The sequence below is a fragment of the Schistocerca americana genome, chromosome 1 (assembly GCF_021461395.2).
Source record: "Schistocerca americana isolate TAMUIC-IGC-003095 chromosome 1, iqSchAmer2.1, whole genome shotgun sequence".
NCBI lineage: Eukaryota > Metazoa > Arthropoda > Insecta > Orthoptera > Acrididae > Schistocerca > Schistocerca americana.
Genome location: NC_060119.1, coordinates 823714725 through 823737451, shown reverse-complemented (window position 1 = coordinate 823737451; position 22727 = coordinate 823714725). Strand labels below are relative to the sequence as shown.

The 22727-nt window shown below is 42.4% G+C and overlaps 1 protein-coding gene across 1 annotated transcript in view; it reads right to left on the bottom strand.

Annotated features, from left to right (window-relative positions):
• Window positions 1-351: 351 nt before the first annotated feature.
• LOC124546385 (fibrillin-2-like) overlaps window positions 352-22727 on the bottom strand; it is a 129157-nt gene continuing 106781 nt past the window's right edge. Inside the window, exons 5-6 of the mRNA XM_047125034.1 lie at window positions 10662-12705; window positions 352-776 (exon numbers count right to left, since the gene is read on the bottom strand). Of these exons, the coding sequence (XP_046980990.1) occupies window positions 10759-12705 (1947 nt within the window). The 3' untranslated portion in view covers window positions 352-776; window positions 10662-10758. The remainder of the gene's footprint in view (window positions 777-10661; window positions 12706-22727) is intronic.

Below are 22727 nucleotides of genomic sequence, written 5' to 3'. Positions count from 1 at the left end.
AGACTCGCCGGTGCGTTTCCGTGATAATTTTCTTACGAGACAAATTTTCCATCAGGCACTGAAATAAATAGTAGGTAGCAGCAAACATCCGCGTAATTAGTACATAGAGTAACTGCTGATTACACACACACACACACACACACACACACACACACACACACACACACACACACACACACGCAAGTACTGAGACAAACCTGTGACGAATGGCGATAGCTTCTTACCAATAACGTCTTCCTCTGTAACTCGTTTCACTGCCGCTAGGAAAGATTGAATTGGTTTCTACGGAAAATTGTCATGAGATGCGTGGGGTTTAGTTGTTTCGATATATTTCAGAAACCTTTGGGTGGGTGATGTACACAGATTAAATATTTCATTAGTGGTTATTTTGACAGCCACAGTGAATTAACCACAGAATGATACATTGGTGAAAGGAAAGTATAATTTTGAATCCACAAAGGTATGGAGACACACATGACCGAGCCGATCTCCGGACGTCGGCAGAAAGTGGAGCACAGAGCACCACGGCCGCTTCCCACGATCAATGTCCTGCCACCATGGCCACCGAAGCGAGACAAGCGGCCTCTAAACAAACACTCTGAGATGAGCGATGCCAGAAGTCGTCTCTGCAGTCAACGCTCGGTGTAATTAAACAAAGCCGACGTCGCTGTAGTCCTGAAGTGCGAACGTCAGATTAGCTGTGAGACTGTACAGGAGGAGAAGGTGTTCACGCATCAATTCCTCTCTTTCCTTTCGATATCTCACGAGTAGTCCACCTGGAACATATAAACAGTTACAGATTGTACAATATATTTCTTCTCTTGGAAGAGACATAGTGCCCAACTAACTATTACGCGAAATGTATTAACCCACCACTGAAAAAACGAAGCAAAGTTAGCTAATCTATAGATGTGCTAATCCCTTACCTGTCTCTTGAGTTTTTTTTTCTTTGACTTAAACTTATCGACTAAGATTTTACTATTTTATGGCATAAAATACGTTACTTTTGTTTTCAGTCAATCAGTCCTTTCGTACGACTTCTTTTTAAGATCCCAACTGCTTTTAGAGCGTCCATCTTCGTTATACCTTGTGAATTCATCGACGACTCCTCCTAATATATCTAATTGTCAGCAACGTTTCACTAAGTCTTTTTGTAACATACGGCTGTTACTTTTGTTCTAAAATCCGTAAAGATTCGATCGATTGCTTCCTGAAAATAACTCTTTTTTAAATAAAATTTGCTCCATTATCTCACAAACTATTAGATATAATGCAGTGAACACATAGGGTGTTGTGGGGCGATCACTCTGTTTCAGAAATAATTCAAAAGCAAAGATCGCTTAAATACTGTTTACTGAATAACCGGTTTCAACACACTAAAGGTGCTACCATCGGATCGGAATGTAACTTAATATTTATAAACCATTTGGATATACCGATACATGAGGTAGACCAGCTGATATAAAATCATTGTCACAAAAAATAAAAAAGAACTGCTCTCGTGGCCATTCTATTCCATCAGCTATGTAAAACCGAATTCACAAGATAGAACTATTTGGTACATGACCGCTGCTCGACTGCCTACCTTACCTCACAGTATACTGATGCTGCTGAACAATCAAAACATCTGCCTATAATGGTTTTTTACTCACAGAAGCAAAAGTGCATTTTAAAAAATTAACATAATTTTAAAAAAATCATAATTAACTAATTAACTGTCTGTATATTGTGATTCTGGTTCAGTAATCAGAAAAGCAGTGAAATTATACTTCGTGAAAATTTCAGATCTCTGTCAAATGTTCTGAGGTAATTGGTTACCAATATTGCAAATTTAACACTGTAGGTATAGGATGTACGTACTCCCCTTAATAACTCTGCAGTCGTCAGTATTACAGAGCAATCGCAAACATTTGAATGTGCTTGTTTACCTAATCCCCTACGTTATAAACTCCACTCACAAAACTAGGAGATCACGCTGAGTTCTAGTGACAAATGACCGAAGACGACATCAAAACTGAAGTACTAGGCGAAATTTATTTCATCTTGTCTGACAACTAGTGCACATTAGGATCCACTTGCCATTTGCCGCAAATACCGCAAGAGCAACCGTCACTCATCGCTTACACCTGCAGCTCTCTTCTACAATACATAGTAGGGTGCGTAGCAGGGGTACCTTTCGCACTCCTCCGTCAGAACAGATCTCGAAAGACCCAATGGTACAGGCCGACCGCAGTGGAATTACGCTCATGAATGGCAGCACAACAGGTCGAATTACTAGACTGACGTACAAATTTGCACTCACGATGGGTGGGATAACTAGAAGAGTGCTCCAGTCGTCGTACAAAATCGCACTCCCAACCATAACCCCAAGTTTAAGTCCAGTTTGTCTAGCACGCAGACAGGTTGGTTGCAGATCCTCAACTGGCCTCTTTCTAGACACACGTCCATCACTGACACTGAGGCAGAACCAGCTTTCATCATCAAACTAATCAGCCCTTCATCCTGCCCTCGGATGGGCTTTCGCTTGACACCACTGAAATCGCTAATGGCTGTGATTTGGGGTTCAGTGGAATGCACACTACAAGGTGTGTGGCTTGGATATGTCCTTAGCGTAACCATTTGTAACCGTATGCCGTGTCACTGTGGTGTCAACCGCTACAGAAATTGCTGCTGCAGATTCAATACAATGCGCCAGAGCCATATGCCGAATTCGACTGTCTCCCTGTCGGTAGTGTTACGTGGCCGTCCGGAATCCGGTCTTCTTGCGACTGCGCGTTCCCGTGACCACCGCTGCCAGCAGTCACGTACAGTGGCTACATTCTGCAGTATCGCAGAAGGAACATCCGGCTTCCTGTAGTCGTTCAGGCGCAGTGTGGTGCTGATGTGGCATCTTTGTCGTCTAAAGGCATACCTGACTAACATCAGTTCACCACGTCCACTCTCTAAGTTAACTAACGCTCACGCCGTTATAGCTTGTAGTTAAAGCAAGCCAGAGTATCCTCCTCATGGTGATGCTATTAGCGTCACTCTTATGCGTCTGGCGTGAAATTTTAATAAACATCTTCTTCCAGATGTAGAAACATGCCTACCAACTTTCGTTTATGTCGCACAATTCCTTCTTGGTGCTGCGACTTTTTTGTGTCAATGTGCAAACGTCCACAGTCACCAATGATTAGTTAGGATGAAACGAAGCTATTTATACCTTAATATCTCTGACCTGGTTCTTCTTTTTCTTCTGACGTACACTGTTTTGCCCTAACGACATGTTCCGACCTCAGTTTCTTCTCTTATGTGTCCGTCCTGTGTCTCACTTTCTTTTGAGTTTGTATTATAATGTTATCTTTGGAATTCTTATTGCTTCCATTCGTTCTACATGTTCCTTCAAGTTTGTTTACGTCCATCTGTTTTATCATTTACAACAAAAAATTCAGCCTTTGTTAATGAATTCATTAGGAATCCTGTCTAACAAAATCCAACGTTTGACTGCATTAAACATTTCATTTCAGCCACATGAACATGGCTTCATACCCGTGTTTCATTAGCATACAGTAAAACAGTTACATCCATCATCTTGCAAAACTTAATTTTTGTGTCTCTTCGTGTAGTTTTTAATGTTCTGATTATAGCGCTACATATACTCTGATATTTCTGTAATTTAATGTTTACATCTTTATCTTCTCTGAAAATAACAATGCTCCCTAGATCTAGGTAATCGAAATGTCCAACTTGTTCCAGAATCAGATCTTAAACTACAATTTTATTCCATATCCATTATTCATCATGGAACGCCATGCCTTAGCTTTTTTTCTGCCATCTTAAAAATATATTATTGCCTAATTCAGTTTAAAAGCTGCATTCGTCTCCCAAATTTTCCAATACTACAATGTCGTCAATATGTAATAGTACGTTACCACATGTATTCTTGTTTAAATGAATTCCTTGAGCATCTCCTTCTCTCCATTTCCGTGCGGCATAAATCATTAAAAATTAAAAAAAGTAGGCGGAAAATACATCCTTGTCTTACACCTCGGTTTACTCAAATATTTTTCTCTGTATAATCGCGACGTCAGGTACCGGTGTAAATAAGTTCCCCTGTACTGATTCTGGAGACAACTAGTTAAGTGATTTTGGTATCCACTTTTTATCATAATTTTCCACGGACTCTCCCTGTATACCCTTAGATATATTTTCCCAAATCTCTAAAAGCCAGGTAGTTAAGTAAATTGAATACTCACATTTTCTGTATTACTTGTCACACAGTAAATATATTATAGGTGTGGGAGTTTCGTCCTATGAAGACCTTTTGTTCTTCTGGAATTAACGCTTTCGTAATGATGTCGAATCTGTGTTTTAATACTAGTGAAATATATATTTTAGGCAGTTTTTAAGATGTTGGTAGCTCTATAATTTTAAATTTTGCTACGCTCCCCTTTTTCAAACGTGGACAAGATTTTTGCTGTACGCTGTATTTCTTCACTTTCTTCATTCCAAACTTTAAGTCATTTTCCATTTTGACATTTACATTTCTTTTCTACGACTTTATCAGTTGCTTTATTCACACAGTATTTGTTGTTTTTCCATTATAACTTAATATCAGTTTGTGTAGGTTATTTGCTAAATAATAATTCAGTCGTCATTGATAAATATCTAGATATCTGAAGCTGAACTATCCTTTAACAATCTTACTTTTACATTTGTTTTCATGCAGGCGATGAACCCTTAAAATCTCTTCCACACGAAGCATTGCGCATTCTGTGAAAATTTTAACGTCTTCACTGGGGAAGTAGACCTCTGATCCATTACAACATAATCTACGACTCGCCTAGTTCCTGTGTTAACCCCATTATTACCTTTCTTTCGGAAGAACGTGTTAGGTACTTTGAGATATTTGTAAGCGCATTTCCAGTATATTCTGCGTATCTTCCCACAAAATCTTTAATTGAGTTATTAAGTACGCTGCTTTTCCTATCCACATATATGTTAATCTATTCTCTTTTACTTATTTCGTCATATACAGGCTGCAGCTTTTCGTTACCAGCGGTCGCGCGTTCCAGACTGTAGCGCCTAGAACCGCTCGGCCACACCAGCCGGCTATTTTGAATCGTGCAGTCATCAATTTTATATTGTGAAGAGTATAATATGTAACGCTTTCCTTTCATTTTGCTTCTATCATAGCTACACCAGCCCGGGCAGAAACCTGTTCTTCAGCACCGCTCCTTAACAATGCACAACCCTGAAAACCTGCTGAGGAAAGCAACCTGATAATAAGATCAGACTAGTATGGGATGTTTCCAGATAAAGATAGGTCGGTAGGGCAGGTTTGTGGAGGTATGGTAATAAAGCGAAGAGTGTGCAAAAGTGTGTGCATTAAAACTGACTTGTATTAGCTAATATCTGCTAGACTAAAGAGTATACATATAAAAGTATCTAGAAGTAATCGTTTAAATTGTACACTGAAAACAGGGTAAACCTTGATTTCCTATCCACTTCTGGTTAAGTTGCATCCGAATTTTCTGTTACGTTTACTCCGTAAAATTTGAATGTTAAACGATAGAAACACAGTAATGATATTAATTTGCTAAGATAAAACTGTACTACAGTAACATTACTGCTGCAAGACAGTCAAACATGTGGTACTGTAAGTAGCAGTGATACTACAAATAATAAAAAATTGTAATAATAAAATATAAAGGCTATATGTTTTAATTTCTGCTAACGTTCAGAAGGCAGGAATGAGCTTCAATCTACGTAAGTCCAGTAGACTAGTAACTGTGAACTAGCACTATGGTGGAAAAGAAAACATAAATTAAACTTTAGACGCTCTTTTATTCTCCAGTCCTTTTTCTCATCAAATTCCCGAAAATCCTGCCTCTATCATCGGTAAATAATAAAAAAAATTCTGCTCTACTTCCTCCGAAAGATTTACTTTCATAACCTATCTTCGAAATTATTTTGCAGCTATGAAAAAGACAGAAATTTCAGACAGCTGCTGGAAGAAAACCTAAACCTGCTGCACCCATATTGCACTAAATGATATCAACAACCCAATCCAGACAATAAAGTGAGTTTAAATGTGCATCTTAATGATAGATAAGCGAAAAGAAATTTGAACATCTTCATGGATAACCAGATCATAGAACATGACGATAACCTTGATCGGACTCAAATGCACAAACCGCATATAAAACATAAGATGAAAAACAAGAACTGAAATCTACAACACTTTCCAAGCTCATTGCAGCAAGCTTGGTGGTGCCATGCAAATATCTAGCGAACTTCAGCCTTGGCATTGGTCCACGTAGTGGCCACGTATTGTGGGCCTATATAGGCGAAAAGTTTCAAAAACAGATACTCAGCTAAGAGAAACAATGAGAATAACATCTGTAAGTTTAGACCTGCAAGTACTGATTGGCCACCCGTACTAACTAATATCACATGAAATCCGACGAAATCGGTTATTCTTCAGAATCTATTGTAAAATACTGTCAAACCCAAATCTTCCTATACACCGGGACTTGACAGCAAAAACCACTTAAAATTCAGGTCACCCCTATGGCAATACAGGTGTTTCCCTATGATCCAGGAATGGAAGGTACTGTGGAGTATTTGCAAAATCAAGAATAGAAGAATGGTTGAGGATCGAAATACAGCTTCAGGGCTCCTTTAACTTTCCGAGAAGAACATGGACTACCATAAGTGTGTGAGGACCGATATGGAGAGCTGATGACATGATGGAGTCAATCGAACGCTCCGTCAGTGCGAGTATGGACTCAATCAATCGATGACCATGACTGACTAAGTGCACTGTGCATGGCTTTAGTGCTGGCCTTTGGGACGTACATAAACTCTCCGACAACTGTACTGAATGAATTTAGAAAATGAATCTCACTGTGTAAATTCACGTGTTACCTAACACAGAAAATATCTTATTTTACGATGTAATCTTCTTTTTAATATTTACGTTGTAAATGCTGACGAAATAAACAAATAACGTCTGTGAAGTAGACTTTGGTTGCCCACTACTAGGCACACCCAAACACGTTCACTTACCCGACAAACTTCCGGTCGTTGTTGTTTTATTTTACATACGTGGTGTCGGTTCTTTCGGACATGTATTCAAATACAGAGATATGTAGCAAGCAGAATACGGCACTGCGGTTGGCAAAGCCTATATAAGACGAGTGTCTGGTAGAGTTATTCGATTTGTTACTGCTGCTACAATGGCATGTTACCAAGATTTAAGTGAGTTTGAACGTGGTGTTACAGCAGTCGCACGAGTGATGGGACGCAGCATCTCCGAGGTAGCGATGAAGTGGGGGCGTTTCCGTACATTTAGCCTTGGTGAATAGCAGGAATTCAGTAAAACAAAATCTCCGACATCGCTGCGACCGACAAAAAATATCCTGCAAGTACGGTACCAACGACGACTGAAGACAATCGTTCAACGTGACGGAAGTGCAACCCTTCCGCAGATTTCAGTGCTGGGCCATCAGCAAGTGTCAGCGTGTGAACCATTCAACGAAACGTCATCGGCATGCACTTTCGGAGCCCGAGGCCCACTCGTGTGCCTTGATGACTGCACGACACAAACCTTTACGCCTCACCTGGGTCCTTCAACAAAGGCATTGGACTCTTGATGACTGGAAACATGTTGCTTGATCGGACGAGTCTCGTTTCAGATTGCACCGAGTGGTTGGACATGTACGGATGTGGAAAGAACCTCAAGAATCCATGGATCCTGCATGTCAGCAGGGGAGTGTTCAAGCTGGTGGACACTCTGTAGTGGTGTGGGGCGTGCGCAGTTGGAGTGATACGGGGTCCCCGATAGGTCTAGATATGACTCTGACAGGTGACACGTACGTAAGCGTCCTGTCTGTTCACCTGCATCCATTCGTGTCCATTTTTCATTCCGATGGACTTTGACAATTCCAGCAAGACAATGCGATACCCTACACGTCCAGAGTTGCTACAGAGTGGCTCCAGGAACACTCTTTCGAGTTTAAACACTTCCACTGGCCACCAAACTCCCCGCACATGAACACTATTGAGCGTATCTGCAATTCCTTGCATCGTGCTGTTCATAAGAGATCTCCACCCCCTCGTATTCTTACGGATTTGTGGATAGCTCTGCAGGATTCATGGCGTCAGTTCTCTGCAGCAGTATTTCAGACATTAGTGAAGTCAATGCCACGTTGTGTTGCGGCACTTCTGCCTGTTGTCGGGGGTCCTAGATGATATTAGGCAGGTGTACCAGTTTCTTTGGCTCTTAAGTGTATTCACATCAATGGGCAAAGCTGAAAATTTGTGCATGGTTGCGATTTGTGCCCCAGTGTGCTGCTTATTAGTTGGATGCTCTGACCGCTTTTTTCTTTTTTGCTCTCATTTTGTTCGTTGCATTTAGTCGGGGTGGACGTCACATGACAGAGGGTAGGCAGTCCTCTGACCTAACATGGCAACCACTAAGGTATCCGAACACAGTGGTCTTCACAACTGCACGGACTACCCTAGCACATATCCCGTCAGACCCAAATTCTAAACTTACTGACGCACTACTGATGTAGCGCACCTGCCCGTTATCGGCGTTTCGCCGATTCCCATAAGAGTTCGAGCGTGGTGAGTATCTAAACTTAAGAGATCCTTGGCCAGCCTCTCCTTAATTTTTCTCAAGAGTATTATTAAGGTACAAACGGATAGTGTCATTTAAGTGGGTGTCGCAAGGAATAAACTGAATGGCGTGGCCTGTGCTCTATCCCGGATAGTCAATGACTAATTTTAATTTTAGTACTGTTAATAACAAAACGTCCGTTGGGGTGTAGTAAGAAATGGTAGTAGTGATCCTGTCGCTGATGGGTTGGAGTCCGAAAGATCAGACACGACTTAATCAAGGCGAGGTTGGCCAGTGTGATCCCTTCAGTGCAGATGCACGCCACTCTCGAACTCTTACGGTAATCATCAAAACGCCGGGAGTAATGAAGATAATTGTCAGAGAGCTACTTCAGTGGTGTGTGAATAAGTTGAAAAGTAGGGTCTGACATGAGGCATATGGGCTGGTCCATGCAGTTGCGATAACCACTGTGTCCAGATGGCTTAGTGGTTCTAATTATGACTGGAAAGCTGTATGGCGGAACATCTACTATGCCGCGCTATCTACTGACGCTATTTCCGTATGGCTCAAAGCAGTTCACAATTTCATCAGCACCAACGAGAGACTATATGGGATCGGTTTAAACCAGACACACCTTTGTGGAAAATGCAATCTGGTGGATACACTCATTCACAGATTCACCTGTGGTGGAAATGTGCATAACTGGAATTGGATCAGGCTACAAATCGCCTTTCTCACCAGATCCTCGACGGAATATATAACGCCATCGCTCCTCCTGACACCAGACATGACATACTTTCCGAAATTAAAAACCAACGCCATTAGCTGGTTACCGGGAAAATATGTTAGTTATGTCATCCACAAACTTGGGTCGGACAACGAGATAGAATTCCGCGTTTACATGAAGTGAGAATATGCAAAAATCAGCACGTATCGCAACCACAAGAAGCAGTACGGCAACATGCTGAAGCTCATTTTTGAAAGAATGGGTTTTGGTTAAATATGTGGAACCACTACAACACCTTGAACGAGAACGAACAGAAGAAAATTAAAAGTCACTTTGTTTCTTATTATTATTTACTATTACCTTGCTTCCGGAACTTCTATGTTACACGAAGTTTTTTTTTTTTTTAAACATTTTGTTCAGAAATACTCGTGTTCGACTTCCAAAGTATTTGTGTGATTCAAGAAGAATTGTTAAGTTTTATCATTGTTCAGTTTCTCCTCACAGAAGAGGTTTCTTTGTCTTTCTTACATCGGAGAATGGGAGTTTTGTGTTAAGATTTCTGCACACTTAGTGCTATGACCCAACAGGGGACATGAAAAAAGGGGTGGGAGTGGTTCGGGCCTCGACGCACTGGCAGTGCCGTGAAGACACCCCACTGCAAGTGCGGCGTGTACTACGCCCTGACCATCCTGAAAATAAAAAATAAATAAAAATAGAAAATAAAAATAAATGTGGTTAAAAATTGGATTGCTGGGAAAAAAAGGATGGATAGAGCGTCTGCAAAAAAAAAAAAAAGTGATCAGTGAGACAGACTGTCAATCCTAAGGGCCCGGGTTCGATTCCCGGCTGGGTCAGAATTTTTTTTTTTAAAGGGTTCATTGGTTCAAGTCTTCCCTCGAGTGAAAATTTTACTTTCTTTATTTTCGAAAAAAAAAAGTGGTCTTGCGGTAGCATTCTCACTTCCCGCGCACAGGGTCCCGGGTTCGATTCCCGGCGGGCTCAGGGATTTTCTCTGTAAAAATTAAAAAGAAAAGTGGTCAGAGCATCTGCCTAGTAAGCAAGAGACCCGTGATCGAATCCCAGTCCGCTATAAATTCTTAACTTTCGTCATTGAATTCAATCAATGCCCATTAGCAGCTAAACATAATTGATTCCTCTTGTTTTGTTTTTGTAAGCCATAAATGGACCCTTTCCATCCTAAGGTTATTTGGAAACTGTTTCTCGATTCCTCATCCGACTTTGACCTATCTTGAGACTACTTTTCTCCACTCTGTATCGATAAATGGAATAAAACTAATATTTCCAGTCTACTTGCTGAGAACGACTTACCTCACTCCCGCTTGATAAGCAGCGCGAGGAGCCCCTATTATAACCCGTGGTCCTGCTCCTCCGCTCCCGCGTGTCCTTGGTGAGTAGCACGAAGCCATCAAGACAGGTCGGCGCCCTCTTCGCGTGCGGTCACGCTGTGTTCCTCGTCCTCCACACACAGACCGGGGACGTGAGCGTGGAGCACGAAGCCTTCTGGACATGCGCACGTGTAGCTGCCCGGCAGATTGATGCATTGGTGCGAGCACTGGGCATGCGTGTGGCCGTGCGGGTCCGCGGCACACTCGTCGCGGTCGTCGCACGACTTCCCGTCCTTCATGAGGAAGTAGCCGGGTCTGCACAGGCACCGGTAGCCGCCCACAGTGTTCTCGCACTGGTGAGCGCACCCCGATGTGTTGCGTCGGCACTCGTCGATGTCTCGGCACGTCTTCTGATCTTCCGCCAGGTAGTAACCTGGTCGGCACATGCATCTGAAACTTCCCTGTGTGTTTTCGCACTCGTGTTCGCAGCCAGATCTATTTAGTCGACATTCGTTGAAGTCTTCACACGTCTTCATATCGTTCACAATGTAGAAACCGTGGCTACATGAACACTTATAGCTCCCTTCCGTATTATCACAGAGTTGACTACAGCCAGATGTGTTGTCCCGACACTCGTCGATGTCTTCGCACGACTTCTGGTCCTCTCCGAGGCTGTAACCAGGCCTGCATGTGCATCTGTAGCTCCCTTCGGTGTTTTGACACTTGTGCTCACATCTCGATATGTAGCGGTAGCGGCACTCGTTGTCATCTTCGCACGACTTGCCGTCTCTCATAATCGAAAATCCGTCCCGGCACTGACAGTTGAATCCACCGTAGATGTTGTTACAGATGTGGGCACATCCAGATATATTCCGCCGACATTCGTCGATATCTGTGCACGTCATGTTGTTAGCATCTAGCGTAAACCCTTTAGGGCATTCCCCATCTTTAGCAGGAATTGTTGGCTTAGAATAAAACGTTCCCTCTTGGGTGATGGTAATGTTTTCTTTCCGGTTTATGCAGTTCATGATATCTGGCCGGCTGACTTCGAACCCTTCAGGACAGGTGCACATGAATCCGTTCGGCAGGTTCGTGCACCTGTACGCGCAGGGTGCTTGGGGGCGGCCGTTCTCGCCGATGGCACATTCGTCCCGATCATCGCACCTCTTCTGGTCCTCCATGAGGAAAAATCCAGGCCGACACTTGCATCTGGAACCCCCGTTGGTGTTCTCGCATTCGTGATCACATCCACCGTTGTTTACTTGGCACTCGTCAATATCCACGCACACCATGACGTCAGTGTCGAGGTCGTACCCCTGCGGACACTCCATTCCAGCCCCAGGATCCAGCGGCATACAGTGTCTCACAACTCCTGTGGCGTCGTCTTCATCTTCGCCTGCCTTCGAGCCGTCAGCGCAGCTACAGACGGTACGACCTGGCACGGTTGAGCAATTTTTCTTGCACGCAGCCGTCTTCTGGCCAACGTCATTCACCGCTCCCTCAAGCAGATCGTACCTGCATTTGATTCCTTTGACAACTTTGGGTAGATTCTTCGTAGTATTGCTCTTTGATACTTTGTCGCGAGACTCGTCAAAATCTAAACATGAGGCATCATTTTTGTTAGGAGGACAGCACTGCAGGCCATTTCTTCTTCTTCCATTGGAAACGTACATCCGAATTATATCGGTGAAAGACATAAAATTCCTACTTGTACTCCAGGAGAAACTTTTTTTGCCATCACTACTTTCATGGCTGTGGATAAAGTCTGTACTCGTCCTCGTTGGAACACACTGTATTTTGACCTGGAGAATTCCAGCGAAGCCCGTACCATGTGTCTTCAATGATGCAGTAAGGATCACGATAGAGCCTGGACTACAGAACGGTTTACTGATTTCATTCAAGTCAATATTGCCTTCATAAAGCAAGCGTGAAGATTCGCCTTGATTATCAACGTATTGGATAGGGATTCTCGTCTTCTGATGTGAAGAACAGTTTCTCAGTAATTCCTTCAAACAGGCGCATTCTCCCTGCGAAAAAAGAAGGTCATAGAAACTCTGTACTCTGAATTGAACGTGCATTTTGATACAGTCACCATTATTCATTGTATATTTCTAGGTCAAACAGAAAACATTACGATTTATATGAGCAAGCTAGACACATTCCACTACGCAGTGCAATATAATACACACTACCAATAAGAAAAGCCTTACCCACACAAGCACCCGAACGCTAACATTTATAAATTACAGGATACGAAACAAAAAATAACATTTTCAGTTGGACCACTATAATGAAGACAAGTGAAGATTTAGAGATAATCGGAAACGAAGTAGATACATTTCACATAGCAACCTGGAAAATAAGAGACCTTACTAAGAGTGCGGTAGCGTTCTCGCTTCCCACGCCCGGGTTCCCGGGTTCGATTCCCGGCGGGGTCAGGGATTTTCTCTGCCTCGTGATGGCTGGGTGTTGTGTCCTGTCCTTAGGTTAGTTAGGTTTAATTAGTTCTAAGTTCTAGGCGACTAATGACCTCAGCAGTTGAGTCGCATAGTGCTCAGAGCCATTTGAACCAGACCTTACTAAGAAAGAAGAACAGTCATTCAACAATATCACTCGCATGTATCTTAGAATCAAAGAAGAAGCTAAGGAGAAACTTCTAAGTCCGAAGATATAATTTCATTTCACAGTGAAGCATCTCAAAATAATGATGCTTCTTTTGCGGTACCATCAGTTTTAGGCTGTAGGTAGACAGGTTGTCTTTTAGTTTTTGTTACTTCTCTTCATAGACATCATTTTTAAAAATAATATTACTTTCCATTATTTCCATCTGTTGTCCCAAAAACGGTTCCTTGTATATAGGAGAACACTTGGGAATAATTAAGGAGCCGAAAAATTACGAATACTAAAAACGTAGTTTTAAATAGGAGCAGTTTTGCATTGTGGTCAAAATGAGATCTAAACAAAACCAAAATTATACAGTGACAGCTGAAATGCTTTTAAACAGAATGATGTACATTTGAAAGAAATATGACAATATATAATAACAAAAGACGGGGTAACCCCTAAATTACTTGTATAGACATAAGGACTGACCGCACTGTTGCCACTTCCTAACAGAATTGACATATTTGCTAGAAGACAGAAAGAATATATTCTACACTCTCGTTCACGGGGCCCCGGGTTCCATTTCCGGCCCACTCGTTGATTTTCTCCACGCAGGACTCGATGTGTGTGTTGTCCTCATCATCACATCGTCATCATCACTGGCGCGCAAATCGCTGAAATGGCGTTAAACAAAAACACTTGCTCCAGGTGGTCTACTATACCAGAAAGGGAAAAGGGGAAAGGAGATCGAGAAACTAAAAGAGAATCTGCCCGCCATACACTGAAATAAATGACAGTGTTTATAGTAATGAGACAATGTGTGAGCTTGAGAACTTTTACGAGAGAGACACGATTAACTAAAGAGTTACTACCAATTTCAAAATTATTGTGCCCTAGGAGTAAACACAACTAAGAAATATCTTAGCCCGAGGCAAATGGTGTTACATGTTCCAAAACGCTCACTACCATAACTAATTTAAGAAAAGTACAAAGAAATACTCAGTGGAAGATAAGTTTTTGCTTTTAAAGACAATTTTGTAGTTACAGTGATTGTAATATGTTACAATGTGGCAGAAGAAAGAGGTATTTTTCATTGTAAACAGAACCACGCATCTACTTAGGTGTTCCAAATTTCTGCTGATTTCAGTCAATTTCTAAGGACTCTAAATAGTGAAAAATACCTCTTTCTTCTGCCACATTGTGACATTACTTATTCAAGTAATGTAACAATGTGGCAGAAGAAAGAGGTATTTTTCACAGTGTGACATTACTTATTCAAGTAATGTAAGAATGTGGCAAAAGAAAGAGGTATTTTTCATTATTTGGAGTCCTTAGAAATTGAGTGAAATCAGCAGAAATTTGGAACAACTAAGTATATGCGTGGTTCTGTTTACACAATTCTCAAATGAATACCTTCTAGTAAACATTCTAGACATGTGCCAGTTTCTTGAAACAGAAGTTTATAACGTGAAAACAGTTTTGAAAACAGACTGTGGACTCTGAAAGGCGATATTGCACAGAACGTCGTACACAGAAATACAGCTAGGCTGCAAAAATGTTTCATTATAAGTGCTGGCACGGATGGAATTCTCTGAAACGTGTAGTGTAACGAAAAGAAAATTAATGGGTACAAATGTTTGTGTAATATAGTTGACAATCGTAACAGACTTGCTGAGGGAAAATCTAAATTTTTCACGTGATATTCCAGAGGTCAGTAATGGGCGAACAGTAGGAGAGATGAACTGTATGAAATCTCGAGTTCGAGGAGTGCAATATATTAAATAATTGTCAATGGTCGGATAAATAGAGCTGTACAACGTAACAGAACTTATTGAAGTATTTTTTACCGCAGTCTATTGTCGCTTTTGTTTTTGTAATAGTTACCGGTTTGGTTCAAATTTAGAATAGCTCCTAATCTGTTTTAGTCGCAGAGCAAACTCGATAATTTCCTTGTTTCAGTGACTTGCGGAGACTGAGCACGTCACATATAGCTGATGGGTAACTTTGCAACTGCAATAGATCTGATGAGGTTCTAAAAATGAACGAAACCGGTAATTATTACAAACACAATTGCAACACTTGCCTGCAGCTAATAGTAGTAGTCGTAGCTGTTGCGGATACCCTCTCCACTTGACAACATGTGTAGCTTTCACAGACTATTTATTCACACTTTCAGTCTAGGCTGTACTGAAATTTATTGCGGATGGTCATTATCTTGCTGAAATGTAAGCTCAGAATGGCGTGCCATCAAGGGCAGCAAATCGAGGTGTAGATTATCATCGACGTGCTCTTGTGCTGTACAGGTACCACGGATCACAACCAAACGGGTCCATCTATGAAAAGAGATGTTATCCCTGACCGTCACTACTGGTTGTTGGGGTGTACGACGGGCGACAGTCTGGTTGGTTAGAATTGTCTTCTGTGGTAAGTCCTGCTTCGAACTGAGCCCACCATGACCAGAGAAAACGTGTCTGGAGACATCCCAGACAGCGGTGGGGTACCAAACTCACTTATAACCTGCCATACTACCTAAGAACCATGAGTAATGGTCGGGGCTACCTGGAACGAGTTCATGATCAACAGTTAACATGACATCACCATCTTAGAGAGGGTATAACCGTATTTCATGTCTGATGCTGAACATTAACGGTGAACATTGTCTGTGTAGTCCAAAGTGAAGAGTCTTATAAAATTGTCTGTATCCAGTGTTATTTTAATATTCAGATACAGTTATGAATATTCAGGATATTCCTGTGGAAACTGATTATAAACAGCAAAGTAAATTTTCCTATCTATCTCGTAATAAACTGAACTAATATTGTACGTGTTCTAGTTTCCTCTCGTTCTGATCTTGGAGCAAATAAACAACCTACAGTTGTACCGACGATTGTATTTCCGTCACGCACAAACAATCCACTAACACTGATCTTTCACCGTATACTGTGAGACTCTGTGAGATGTTGTTCCAGCTGTGAAAGACTGTTGTACGCGCTACATTGTTACAAAATTCACAGGTAATGAAGGAGAAAAATAATAAACTGCGAAATTGAGGTGATAAAGTATCAAGAGGTGAAGGAAAGTTACTCTAGGTGAGTGTGGGCACTGACCTATTGAGCGATGTGGTGTCTGTTATATAGCCTTCGGAACACAATGACAAATTGTATACTTCACCTTATTTTGTGCTTAGGAGCATGGCACGTGTTCAAGAAATACACTCCTGGAAATGGAAAAAAGAACACCGTGAATTCATTGTCCCAGGAAGGGGAAACTTTATTGACACATTCCTGGGGTCAGATACATCACATGATCACACTGACAGAACCACAGGCACATAGACACAGGCAACAGAGCATGCACAATGTCGGCACTAGTACAGTGTATATCCACCTTTCGCAACAATGCAGCCTGCTATTCTCCCATGGAGACGATCGTAGAGATGCTGGATGTAGTCCTGTGGAACGGCTTGCCATGACATTTCCACCTGGCGCCTCAGTTGGACCAGCGTTCGTGCTGGACGTGCAGACCGCGTGAGACGACGCTTCATCCAGTCCCAAACATGCTCAATGGGGGAAGGATCTGGAGATCTTGCTGGCCAGGGTAGTTGACTTACACCTTCTAGAACACGTTGGGTGGCACGGGATACATGCGGACGTGCATTGTCCTGTTGGAACAGCAAGTTCCCTTGCCGGTCTAGGAATGGTAGAACGATGGGTTCGATGACGGTTTGGATGTACCGTGCACTATTCAGTGTCCCCTCGACGATCACCAGTGGTGTACGGCCAGTGTAGGAGATCGCTCCCCACACCATGATGCCGGGTGTTGGCCCTGTGTGCCTTGATCGTATGCAGTCCTGATTGTGGCGCTCACCTGCACGGCGCCAAACACGCATACGACCATCATTGGCACCAAGGCAGAAGCGACTCTCATCGCTGAAGACGACACGTCTCCATTCGTCCCTCCATTCACGCCTGTCGCGACCCCACTGGAGGCGGGCTGCACGATGTTGGGGCGTGAGCGGAAGACGGCCTAACGGTGTGCGGGACCGTAGCCCAGCTTCATGGAGACGGTTGCGAATGGTCCTCGCCGATACCCCAGGAGCAACAGTGTCCCTAATTTGCTGGGAAGTGGCGGTGCGGTCCCCTACGGCACTGCGTAGGATCCTACGGTCTTGGCGTGCATCCGTGCGTCGCTGCGGTCTGGTCCCAGGTCGACGGGCACGTGCACCTTCCGCCGACCACTGGCGACAACATCGATGTACTGTGGAGACCTCACGCCCCACGTGTTGAGCAATTCGGCGGTACGTCCACCCGGCCTCCCGCATGCCCACTATACGCCCTCGCTCAAAGTCCGTCAACTGCACGTACGGTTCACGTCCACGCTGTCGCGGCATGCTACCAGTGTTAAAGACTGCGATGGGGCTCCGTATGCCACGGCAAACTGGCTGACACTGACGGCGGCGGTGCACAAATGCTGCGCAGCTAGCGCCATTCGACGCCCAACACCGCAGTTCCTGGTGTGTCCGCTGTGCCGTGCGTGTGATCATTGCTTGTACAGCCCTCTCGCAGTGTCCGGAGCAAGTATGGAGGGTCTGTCACACCGGTGTCAATGTGTTCTTTTTTCCATTTCCAGGAGTGTATATAATGATAGCATGGTTTTGTTGAATTCATGTACCTCCACCTCTGACAATGTAGATCTTCCAGATGGACTGACAGTTTGGAGAATGACTTGAGGATGATTTGCATATGTCGAGCGGAGACCTGTGTTGCAAATAGACCATCAATTCATTATGAGGAGAGATGAAGCATTTCAAAGGGAAGGGTAAGTCAGTCATGGAAACTTCGTTAATACAATTCACAGATCCTCAATCTTAGTCGACCATTACTAGCAACACCTCTAACTCAGCATAGAACTCTGATGGTAATAATCCCTCAATCTACAGAAATCTGTCCACAATACCTATTAACCTGCAACCTATAATGGAAGAATCTTCAATCAGTGGTTGGCTGAGAACGTTATTGCGGAAAGAGATAGTCAATAGGAAACTGTTGTCGTCATTGTTCTAAAGAAATCATCAGATAGAACAAAAAAATACAGGTTTTGTATCAGGTACCAATACTTAAATCAAGAAGAATCACAGTATCCTTTACTGGACATGACACAGACTTTGGACAACGTAGGTCAATGTAAGTATTTCTGTATGATGAATTTGAAGATTGGATATTAATGTCACCGACTAGAACTGGTTCTAGAAGACTGCCCAAAGACCATGTTTTCCTTTCCATGGATCACTATCAGTATCAGTGGATGCCATTTTGTCATTATAGTGCTCCAGCTCCATTCCAAAAGTTATTGAATGACGTGTTTAGGAGATTAAAATTATAATGCTGTCTATTTATATGATATTATTTTTTTATTTTATAAAGATCTAAACGTGAATGTGCAACAACTGGAGGAAGTGTTTCATACGCTGCATTTGGCATGTTTAATGCTATGTACTGTAAAGCATATTAGAACAACCAGAGCTAAACTATCTAGCTAATGTGACCAGCGAAGATGGTGTAAAGGCTGGCCTAAAACGAGCTGAGTACATGTTGTTGGTGATTCCTTACCACCACCACAGAACAAGTGCAATAATTTTTAGGCCTGTGTAATTATCATCGAAAATTCGTAAAGGTATGACCATTGAATCAGTTGCTGATAAAAGATCAGAATTCTAGTGATAAATTGACTGTAAGGCCATGTTTTAGAAACTGAATGTGGCATTAACGACCATCCCGTTATTAACATTTACAAATTGTGAGAATAAATTTATCCTATCCTGTGATGCAAGCAATCAGGTGATCGAATGTATTCTCTCAGAATGGAGATGGCGAGGAACAGTCGGTACCACGTATGTTGAAACACTGAATTCAACCATATTTTCTCAGCTATGGAGAAAGAAGTGTTGAGTGTCATTTATGGTATTACTTATTTTCTTTGTTACCTGTATCGTTCTAGGGGTAGTGTCTTCGACTGGCAAACAAAAGTCCTGTGTTCCAGATTTGAACCTTGTCACTGCTTAAATTTTGAACAAAATATCATGAGCAGCAATGGTGCCCCAAGACTGCCAGCACGCTGTGCTAACGGTCTCGTGTAAGTGAGAAAAGAGAAGGGCAGAGTTTCAGAGCATTCTCTTGCCCTCGGTGTGGGCAACTGCCACTGAAAGGTGATCGACGATACGAGGATGCAGAGAGTAACGGAAACAGCTGCACTAAAACAAGTAAGTGCATCCCTGGAACATGTGAGTTGTAATAGATAAAGTGTTACACTGATCCCTCCATTGGTTAAAGATTCCAGATTAGCTCACAATTCAGATCTCTGGAAGGAGATTGCCAAATGGAAAGTGACAATGAGAATAAGATCAAATAATCGATGACAGGGTAACGTTCTATGAGATGTAGCATGAAATATGAAAACCTTCAGTGCTGCAGGAAAGCTGGAAAATCTGAAAAGGAAAATGTAAATGTTTGAAAGTAAGCTTCTGTTTTAAAGAGTTGCTTCTTGTCGACTGAAGAGAGGGAAGATGCTGTCACCAATTGATTGCTCATCCAGGATCCGACATCGAGCATTTTAAAAATGACCAATCAATTGGTGAAAGCGTCTTCCCTCTCTTCAGTAGGCAAGAAGCAACTCTTTAAATCAGAAGCTTACTCCGCCAGACCCTATGGGCTACCTATATTCAGCGCAATAGGGTCTCCCACCCATGAATTAGCTGGACACTTTGCCTCGCTGCTGAAACCTCATGTTGGTGGAACTGACAGTCATGTTAAAAATTCATATCACTTCATCGATACTATTAAGGAAATTAGTGTGGGTCCTAATAATATCCTGGTTATTTTTGATGTGGTGTCGTTGTTTACCATGATTCCGGTGAATGAAGCGATCACATGTGTAGCAGATATTGTTCCTAGTGATATTTTGGCATTATTCAGACACTGCCTTACTGCAACTTATTTTCAATAATGTTTTTTTATGAACATATTGACGGGGTGGCTATGGGAAGTGCTGTGGCTAACTTGTTCATGGAGAACTCTGAACGACGGGCGCTGCAAACAGCTAGAAAAAGACCAGCCAGATGGTATCGTTATGTAGACGATACATTTGTTATATGGAACCATGGGGAAGAGGAACTGGATTCCTTCCAGTTACATTTGAATAGTATTAATCCAAGAATTCAATTCACTATGGAAAAGGAAATCGATGGTCACCTGAACTTCTTAGATGTGACTGTAATGAAACGAGAGGACGGATCATTGGGCCGTAAGGTTATCAGAAAAGACACACACACTGGTAGTTATTTTCAGAAAGATTCTAACCACCACCCAAGACATAAAAGAGAGGTGTTTAAAACATTAATAGATAGGGTGCACAACATCGTGAACCAGATCACTTAAACGATGAGGTTGAACACCTTAGAGCGACCTTCAAGAAGAATGGGTATTCGAACAGAGAGATAGATCTTGCACTACGTCCTAGACTGACAACCAGGACGGGCGAGGATCGACACCAACCCAAGGGGAAAGTGTTCTCACCATTCATCAGTAAGGTCACTGATCGCATTGGAAAAATTTTAAGCAAGTACGATGTGGAAACTGTTTTCAGAGCCACCACGAAAATAAAAGAATGTTTAAGATCCGCAAAAGATAAACGACATCCTCTAGCCACACCAGATGTGTATAAAATTCCGTGCAGTTGTGGAAAGGTCTAAATAGGCACAACAAAAAGAAGCGTCAACACCCGTCTGCGTGAACATAAAAGGAACTGCCGCCTCGGACGTATTGATAAATCGGCTGTAGTGGAACATGTGTTTCAGGAAGGTGATCATGAAATAAAGTTTAGTGAGACGACCGTCATAGCAAAGGCGTCGCATTATTATGCGCGAATGTACAGAGAGACCATTGAGATTGCCAAACACTGCAAGAATTTTTATAGAAAAGGTGAAGGCATGAAGCTGGGTAGGATATGGATGTCAACATTGCAGCAACAGCGTGACAATCGATTAATTTCAGTTGAGAAAGTTGGCAATATCAGAGATCATAGCACAGCCGACGTCACGTGATTGACAGTGGCGCCCTCTGTGTGGCTTATATATACGGCGCTCACTCGGTCTCTCGTTGCAGTTTGCCGATTGTCCTCGGAGGATGCCTTCCGCAGTCGAAGGCGAAACGTCATGGGAGAGTCTTATGTTTGGACCACTGCATCTCAGCACGGAAGTGTTAAGTGATGAGGGATCAAATGATTGGGACATCATAGCCACATATAATTATAAAGTACACAGCAGCACTGGACATTCAACATTCGAGATAGTATATGGCAGAAAGTTGCCATCGTATTTTGAAGTGAGTATGTCTAAAATTTGGAAAATGGGGAACTAATGAGGAAGTTATGAGATGTTTGGAAACTGGTGACAAAAGCAAAAACGAAAGTTTTCAAACGTCATGAGCAAGTTGGATGAATTGCTGGTAAATTCCCTGAGCACAGAATTTGTCAGTGGTCATGCTGCTGAATCCCTACACATCAAAGGGTACTTACTTGTTACCAAAGACCATGCGAAGTCATAGATTATCCATGAAGCTGAAGTTACCAACAAGATCTTCTATTACTCATGTAGGGTGCGTCAAGCCATTTAAGAGAAGTACTGATGCTTTATCACAAGTGCCAATGTCATTATCAGCGAAGGGTGTTGAGGGTAAAAAGAGAAAAGTGCCCCACGGAATTACACAGATGCAGAGCCTCAGTTTTAAATATTGTCCCTGCACCAATATAAGTCTCAGGTGATGTATAAGTTGGCTTGAGTCTGTCGCTGGATGTTATGATAGAAGTGTATTGCAGCCATTTGTGAACCACAAGATGCTTTCACCCTCACAATCAGATTGAAAGCGAAGGGATATTTGAGGTCATCCAACTCAGGAACACGAGTAGCATTGTGCGGGTGTAAAGATGATGGTGGACATCAAGCTGAGATTTTTCAGATCTGTTGTGAGACACAGCAAAAAATTGCTCAGATGTCAGGCTAACGAGAAAGATATCGTGGTAATAAGGAAGTGGGACTCTGGGTGGGATTTTAGTCTACTTTTAAAGCTTAGTCATGTCTTCACATGAACATTTGGAAGAGCACAGATACTCGTTTATCACTTGAGTCCTAAGATAGACGTAACATACATGTAAAACACAGACACGACTATGAACCTCACGCTATTATTAGCTGCTTCAGCCAGCTACTACAACAAATGGTCACACCAGCGTATCTCTTTGATAGGAGTAGGGTATAAACTAATGACTAACGATGGAATTTCAGACTATGAAGGAAAATAAGTCAGCTATTGGTGCTTTGAACGATCCCTTAGGTTCTGTTAAGCCTCACAATGGAAGTGACAGACAGATACAGACACATATATGGCAAACA